The sequence below is a fragment of the Puntigrus tetrazona genome, chromosome 14 (assembly GCF_018831695.1).
Source record: "Puntigrus tetrazona isolate hp1 chromosome 14, ASM1883169v1, whole genome shotgun sequence".
Lineage (NCBI taxonomy): Eukaryota > Metazoa > Chordata > Actinopteri > Cypriniformes > Cyprinidae > Puntigrus > Puntigrus tetrazona.
This window is the reverse complement of record NC_056712.1, coordinates 15,332,813-15,340,647: the sequence shown is the minus strand read 5'-3', so window position 1 is coordinate 15,340,647 and position 7,835 is coordinate 15,332,813. Positions and strand designations below refer to the sequence as shown.

The 7,835-nt window shown below is 40.0% G+C and overlaps 2 protein-coding genes across 5 annotated transcripts in view; one reads left to right on the top strand and one right to left on the bottom strand.

Annotated features, from left to right (window-relative positions):
• LOC122357668 (pre-mRNA-processing factor 39-like) overlaps positions 1-2,624 on the top strand; it is an 8,148-nt gene extending 5,524 nt beyond the window's left edge. For 3 of the 4 annotated variants that reach the window (XM_043257138.1, XM_043257135.1, XM_043257137.1), the window contains exons 8-14: positions 196-357; positions 468-594; positions 728-999; positions 1,645-1,829; positions 1,952-2,023; positions 2,106-2,274; positions 2,428-2,624. In XM_043257138.1, coding sequence (XP_043113073.1) covers positions 196-357; positions 468-594; positions 728-999; positions 1,645-1,829; positions 1,952-2,023; positions 2,106-2,274; positions 2,428-2,499 — 1,059 coding nt within the window. In that variant the 3' untranslated portion in view covers positions 2,500-2,624. The remainder of the gene's footprint in view (positions 1-195; positions 358-467; positions 595-727; positions 1,000-1,644; positions 1,830-1,951; positions 2,024-2,105; positions 2,275-2,427) is intronic. The other variant, XM_043257136.1, reaches the window with a different exon arrangement.
• A 594-nt stretch (positions 2,625-3,218) lies between these two features.
• Positions 3,219-7,593, bottom strand: LOC122357667 (UBX domain-containing protein 1). The gene is made up of 10 exons (XM_043257134.1): positions 7,203-7,593; positions 6,621-6,683; positions 6,486-6,539; positions 6,220-6,332; positions 6,026-6,101; positions 5,743-5,934; positions 5,384-5,435; positions 5,155-5,277; positions 3,702-3,879; positions 3,219-3,545 (listed from the first exon to the last, which is right to left on the bottom strand). The coding sequence occupies exons 2-10, from the start codon at positions 6,677-6,679 to the stop codon at positions 3,505-3,507; spliced, it is 888 nt and encodes a 295-aa protein (XP_043113069.1). The 5' UTR covers positions 6,680-6,683; positions 7,203-7,593; the 3' UTR covers positions 3,219-3,504.
• Between the last annotated feature and the right edge of the window lie 242 nt (positions 7,594-7,835).

Sequence of the window (7,835 nt, the reverse complement as noted above, 5' to 3'; positions counted from 1 at the left end):
ATTTTACACTAAAATATTACTTACTCAAAATAAAATGTTATTTTAAATCTTAATATTTTTAAGTGAATAAAGAGACTTATCAAAAAAAAAAATTCTGACCCAAACTTGAGCTATTTATGGTTTACGTATGAAGTCTTTCTGTCAGTTTACCTTCCTCTTTCTTTCTTGATTCCTTCTCTGCTTTTTTCCCCCCAGATTAAAAGGCCTTATTTCCATGTGAAGCCTCTGGACAGANAGGCGGCTGTGGAGGGCCATGAAGGCTCAGTACAAGAGTGTGTAGCTGGGCACAAGAGGGTACTGATTCTGTTTGAACGCTGTCTCATTGCTTGTGCGCTCTATGAGGAATTCTGGAATAAAGTAAGTATAGAAGGGGGATCCAACAACCTGATATTTAAGATCATGATGATTTCTTTTATAATATTGCTGCCATTTTATTGCAGTTTATAAGCTGTTTATGTGTGTTACAGTATGTGCTTTACCTGGCACCACACGGGCTGGGGGAGGTGCGTGAAGTGTACCGCAGAGCTTGTGAAATCCATCTTCCGTACAAACACAGCATCCACCTTCACTGGGCATCGTTTGAGGAAAAACATGGTAAGACAGTAAATTAAGCATGGAAAGAATAGACTTAGCATAAAATCTTAAACATGTTTAATTGAAATGTGGACTTGTCTCAGCTACTGCAGAACAGATTACATTCTCTCATGATTTCTTTTCCCTCTCATAGGTAATATAACAGAGGCACAGCGCATTCTAGGATCGCTTGAGATGACAGTGCCTGGTTTGGCCGCGGTGCGTCTGAGAAGAGTGGGTCTGGAGCGGAGAACAGGACATTTGGTTGCAGCGGAGGCACTGCTGAAGGAGACTGTGGAGAAGAGTAAAGACAATCCACAACTTCATGCCTTCTTCTCCATAAAGCTGGCTCGCTTTCTTCACAAGCTGTGCAAGAGTCCTTCCAGGGCCCGCACTGTTCTACAGGAAGCCATAGAGCTGAGTCCGGTAAAACATTTGACATATTATACACATTACCGTAATTCTGGCTTGGTTTAATCAGTAAGATAAAGGAAATGTGTTGCTTCAGCAAAGATACATTAAATTGAGCATAATTAAGAGTAAAAACATTTATAATGTAATTTTTTTCCTGTTTTAAATAAGTAGTTCTTTTGGACTTTCTGTTTATTAAAGAATCACTGTTTCCACAAAAATACTGGTTATTGCTCATGAATTCCCTTTTTTCTGTCAATTATTTATTAGGCTTATAAAAATATAATAAACATATTTTAAATAAATATTTCCAAGCAAAATGAACAAGTGAATTCTTTTAAGATACCTTAACATCCCCGTGAGTTTGCACATTAATATAACTCATTTTTGCCTCCTCTGTCCTGTGTGCTGCATTTTACTTCACACCTTAGAGGGAACATTGAACATAACTATTTTCAGCATTAATAATAAAGAGAAGAAATTATCTCTAAAGGATGGTGTGACACTGGAGTAATGGCTGTTGAAAATCTGAATATTAAAATATAAAGAAAATATTATTACTGTATTTTTATCGAACGTTTGAGTGGTATTACAGAAAATGATCACAATATGATGCACCACAATACCAATATTTGATTATTCTTGGATTCGGATCATTAGGATAACGGTAGGTTGTATCAGAACCTTCTGGAGCTGGAGATGTCAGGTGACCTGCGGGCTAACGGAGGTGCTGTTCTACAGTGTGTGGCCAAAGCCCTTGCTGCTCCTCTCTCCCCAAAGACCAAAATCCTTTTCTCCCAACGTGGCTTACAGTTCGCTGAGGACTTTGGGACCACAGTACAGAGGTCAGAATTAATTCAAACCATTCTGGGTAGCTTCAGCACAAGTTCTAAAACTTGTTTAACCATGTTAAATTACAATTGTGTTATTATTACTAAGTTGTTAGCTTTTTCTTGTATATTATCAGTGTGTTGAGCATGTATGAGGAGCACCAGAAGCTGCTGAAGGAACATGATGCAAAGAGGCAAGCAGAGAATGGGTGAGCTCAAAAAACACACACGAAGATCTACTTTCATTTTGTGAAAGCTTTTTTACGCTTTGTGCGTTTGTTTTTCCTGTAGCGATAATGATGATCCAGAAAAGATGAGCAAAATGGATGATTCGTCTGCATTGACGGTGCAACAGACGGCTCCACCCACAATGCCTCACGTTCCCATGACAACACCACCTCCCTCTATGATGGGTGGAGACACGAGTGGGTCGTATGGAAGTTATGGCAGCTGGTACCAGGTAATGGATTGAATGGCACATTTACGTTGTATTGCCAAAGCACTTCATTTCCCCAACAGAGGGCATTTAAAGCTTTAAAAGATTAAATGCAAAGAATTTTCGTTTATTATTAAACCTGTATTGTATGCAAATATTGTCCCTGTGTCTCATCAGCAACAGTATGGAGGTTATGGCAGCTACCAGAACCCATGGAACCAGTACAATCAATACTACCCTCCCAGCTAAGTCCCTTTAAAGACAGAGGTCTGGAGAGCTACTTTATGTGATCCACTCACACATCCTCAATCCTTCAAAAGCCACAGCAGTGTGTAACCTGAGCCAGTGTCAGAAATGAGGGATAAAATGTGCAAACCTATNATATATATATATATACTTGTTCATGCTTTTTATGTAATTTATCTGTGAATTGTCAATTTATGAACAAAAATGTATCTCCTGAAATGTATTGTGAACATTTTTCTGTTGATAATTTTGTACGAAGTTATTTTTAAAAGTTTAGTTTATTGTCTAATCACCATCTTATAATTGTAATAAAATATATACACGAAACATTTTTTCAAATTCAAGATATGCTGTACAGGTTTTACTTAATTGACTTTGTACAGATGTTACATAGACACTTTCTCTTATATAAAAGTGTTTTTAATGCATCAGCAAAAGGGCCTTTTTTTAATGATATATCATTAAGTGTATAATATGTGCACTTGTCAGGTTAGGAACCACTGCTTCACAAAGTAAAGGTAATTTGCAATGATTGTGCAATTCTGATACAAGGTATTATAATCACTGTCATTTTAAAAGTTTTTTAAACCCATTTTAAAACTATTTGGTATAGCTGAATATGCGCACTGTATATGCAATGTTCAGAATCTTGTGCTTGTTTAAAGCTTTTGCCTTTACTTTAAAATTCCAATATTACATTCAAGTCATAAAACTAAAATGAGTAAGATGAGTAAAATTTTATTGGTGAAAATGTCTTGTTTTCATGTGGCAAAACAGAACAGCCAACACCTCTTTCTCAAAGTTATCATTGTAAAAACTCACCTGACCCTTCATTAAGCAGTATCAACAGGTTTATGTTTAATGAAATTATTGATCAATTCATTGCATGTTTGGCATTTTAAGTGAAATCATTGCAGTAGCAGTCCACTGATTCAGTCTCCATTAGAGAATCCATTTGATCTTGCACTGACGTCTGGAAGAACAGCTTGTTGCTATAATTATTATACTTCATTTCTTGGTAACCACAAGGACGGCAGAAGGCACCAAACCTGTCAAGTAAAACAAAAGATTCATAAATGCTGGATGTTATGCTCAAATTCTGAAAATAAAACAGCTATCGTTAATTCCTGAGAGACAAAGGACTGTGATCATTTTAGCACTGTATCGCCAGTCAACACCTACATAACCCTTATATAAATTCTTACCCAGCTCACTAAGGGGTTTTTCCATGTCTAGATCTGTGTACACACGTCTGGGATACGGGGTGATGAGGTTGAAATCCTGTCCGTTTTCCCCGTTCATCTGAATATAGACTCTAACAGCAGCCAGAGGTTCCTGAGCCTTGAAGACAGTGCTCAAGGTGGATCCATCTAGAAGACGCACTTACAAACAAAGGGTAAGAGATGAGTTTAACTTTAAATTAATTGTGAAATTAAAAACATTTTAAAATGTCCATCCATTCATCCATCTTCCGCTTATCCGGGGCCGGGTCGCGGGGCAGAAGTATAAATAGGGATGCCCAGACTTCCCTCTCTCCAGACATTTCCTCCATCTCTTCCGGCGGAAGACCAAGGCCTTCCCAGGACAGCTGAGAGACATACTTCCTCCAGAGTGTACTAGGTCTTTCCCGGGGCCTCCTTCCGGTGGGACATAAGGGAGGCATCTGAAACAGATGCCTGAGCCACCTCACATCTCTCAATGTGGAGGAGCAGCGGGTCTACTCCGAGCTCCTCACCCTATCTCTAAGGGAGCGCCCAGCCACCCTACGGAGGAAACTCATTTCGGCCCCCTGTATGACCATAGGTGAGAGTATGAATGCAGATTGACTGGTAAATCGAGAGCTTTGCCTTGCAGCTCAGCTCCTTTGTCCCCACGACAGATGGGTACATCGACCGCATTACTGCAGAAGCTGCACCGATCCGTCTGGCGATCTCTTGTTCCATCCTCCCCTCGCTCGTGAACAAGACCCCAAGATATTTAAACTCCTCCACCTTAGGCAGGAATTCCCAATCAACCTGAAGGGGACAAGCCACCCTTGTCCGACTGGGAGGTGGTGATTCTCATCCCGCTTCACACTTGGCTGCAAACTGCCCCAGTGCAAGCTGTAGGTCCTGGCTAGATGCAGTCAACAGGACAACATCAACAGCAAAAAGCAGAGACAAGATCCTGTGGTCACCAAACTGGACCCCCGTCTAGAAATGGTGTCCATAGAAATATTGAACAGGACTGCTGACAAAGGGCAGCCCTGCCAGAGTCCAACATTCACCAGGAACAAGTCTGACTTACTGCCGGCAATGTGAACCAAGCTCCTGCTCCAATCATAAAGGGACCAGATAGCCCCTAGCAAACGGCCCTGGACCCCGTACTCCCAGAGCACCCCCCACAGGACACCGTGAGGGACACGGTCGAATGCCTTCTCCAAATCCACAAAGCACATATGGACTGGTGGAGCCCAGTCCATGAACCCTCCAGTACCCTCCGGAGGGTATAGAGCTGATCCAGTGTTCCATGACCAGGACGAAAGCCACATTGTTCCTCCTGGATCCGAGGTTTGACAATTTAAATCTTTTCTATTTAGCATCTGCCTGGATTCTCAGGACTACATGGGCACTGAGTAATGTGTTATGAGTGAAATGTATCTTAATTTTGTGGCAGTACCTGTATCCGACAGTCATCGTAGTCTTTCTTAGCAGGAGGAGCTCCTTGGTTATCAGGTGGAGACAGCAGAGGGGCTTCAGACGGGGGAGATGACAAACCTGTGCTTGATGAACCACCTCCAAACTGCAGAGGTTTTTGTTATTTATTATTTATATACTTGATATACTAGTAGGCACACAAGTTAATAGTAGTAATGTGAAGTGGGCAAAATGAAAGCATAAATTAATACCTTTCGTGCCCTCTCCTCTCTGTCTCGTGCAATCTTCTCTTTAACTCGCTGCCTAAGAAAAGATCATAAGATATCACTAGTGGTTCTCAACAAGGATGACCTAAAAGGAGCATTTAAATAAGAAAAATGTCAAGATTTCTTGTTTTCATGTTCTTCTATAAAGAACCAATTATTTATAAAAATCATAACTTTTTACTTTCTAAACGTCTAACTTCTAGACATGGAAAAGTAAGGAAAATTTATTAAAATCTAACTGCATTGGCATTTTTATAGTTACGGCAAGCTCTAAATAGCTTGAAATAAAAACAAATAAGAACCACTGATTTCAAGTGAAGGAACTGTATCCGTGTTCATCTTACTTGGCCAGCTTGTCCTCCATCTTCTCTCTCCTGCGCTGGTCCGCTAGCTTCTTCATTTCATCATCTTGGAGCTTCTGTTTAACCTGCAGCAGCTCTTGGCCCTGTTTCCTCCTCTGCTTTTCTCTTTCTATTTCCTCCTTTCGCTCTCTCTCTCTCCTCTCCTCCTGTCTCATCTTCATCAACTCCTCCAGTCTGTGGGGGGAAAGCGATATTTTCATCAGCTTTTAAATGTGTGCTTAATACATTTTAATACATTTTAAGGTCAGCTCTACGAAGCACAAACCGTTTTACTTGTTCCATCCTTTCTTCTTCTGTCATAGGTTGTTTGGAATCATCCATTTGCTCAGCATCTTCAATGGCTGTTTTTTGTTTTGGTTACAGATGCAAATGAAAGAGAAAGTGACATTTTGTTTTGGGGGATGAAATAATAGCAGTGTTTCCGTGAAATCGAGAGCAAGGAGCATTAGAAGAACATACATTCTGAAGTGTCTGTAGGAGACTGGGTCTGTTCTTCTGTGGTGCCAAGAGTATTTCCAGCAGGCGGGACATAAGGCTCATCTATATCTGGATCATTCTCATGCTCCATTAACCTGTACATTTTTATTTGATTGAAAATTAATATTATATATTCGATTGCCACAATTATTACTCTTTTCCATACAATAAAAATGCATAATAGTCATCAGTTATCAGAATGAGTTGCAATTTATATATATATATATATATAAATAATGATGACTCACCAGTCCATTGCTCTCTCAATGCCCTGGTTTCCAGTATGTGCTACTGCCTTCTCCCTACAAAGCAAACACTGGGTGAGTGAAAGTACTGGATCAGTGTCTAAACATGAGCGTCAATGTAGAAAAACCATCACTTACGCTCTGTTTCTGTCAAAGCCCATTTCCAGCAGACTGTCTAACGTAGTGCACTCAGCCATTGTGCTAAAAAAATGAGTTTATTATAGCATTGTAACAATAGTTGCATCAAGATCGCACATAAACAGAAAGTAAACGCGAAACAGAAAGCTTACTCGGAGTTAAAGAGTTTAAGACATTTCTGAGACAGTTTTTTTTACATCCAGCACACAAAAAAAGTCATACATTTGTGTAGATACTCTAATAGCACTTCACTCGAAACAGTAAGATTAACTAGCTCTACTGTTCTGGCTGACATGATCGTATCATCACTACATAATCAAATCCGACTGATAAAATAATTAAAATAAGTATGGCAGCAGCCTAAATTTATACTGATGGATACCTGATCAAATTCACTTAGCTGGCAGGCTAACACTGAACAGCCTCCAGCAACAGCTAATTATTCTTTTGCCTAACTAGCATCTTCTAGAGAGCGTTTAAGAATCGTCCATATAAAGTAATAGCGCTTTTTCATATCAGAAACGATCTTTTAGCTTAATTTCATCCTTAATTAGCCCTGCACGTCGTTCTACAGCTACTTACATTTGTTGTCAGCACTGGGTTGCCTCCACACACGTCTACGGAATGCCGCGAGGACCAATTCGCTTTCTCCGCTCCTGAGCGACCGGAGCTGTGCCGCGCGGTCCACACACACGCAGAGCTACTATAAAACGGCGAAAGCACACAGTAAAGATATGATGAAACGTAAACAACAGCAAATACTACATGTGTCGTAGTTGTTTATAACCGTGCTTTTGAAATGGCTGAGGCAAAATGTCCCAATCGACACGAATCCGCTATATTTACATATTTGCAATTAATCATGTCTTTTACACATGGCATGTCATGCAATTGCAGAACTTTATGCAACGGGTTTCATTTTAAGGACAATGCATGAAAAATTAAATAAACCAATAAATCAGAAGTGTCCAGTGCCAGAAGTCCGTTTTAAGTTTTTAAGATGAAGACATGATGTTAGGTGGATGTGCAAACACTGCAATATGGGACGGGCTTCGTAGCTTGTTACTTATTGGGTAAATGTATAATAATTAATCTGGCAACATTCTTACTCTGGTGCATTCTTCATTTGAATGGCAAGAGCTTACGCGTGCTACTCTTTGCTCTTTCTCTCTCTCTCTCTCTCTCTCTCTCTTCTCTTTAATAGATCATCATGTT

Coding starts and splice junctions, on each gene's coding strand:
- LOC122357667 (XM_043257134.1), bottom strand. CDS start 6,679: ATGGCTGAGTGCACTACGTTAGACAGTCTGCTGGAAATGGGCTTTGAC. Junction 6,540..6,620: donor GGCTTTGACAGAAACAGAGC/GTAAGTGATGGT, acceptor TTTGCTTTGTAG/GGAGAAGGCAGTAGCACATA. Junction 5,278..5,383: donor GAGAGGAGAGGGCACGAAAG/GTATTAATTTAT, acceptor AAACCTCTGCAG/TTTGGAGGTGGTTCATCAAG.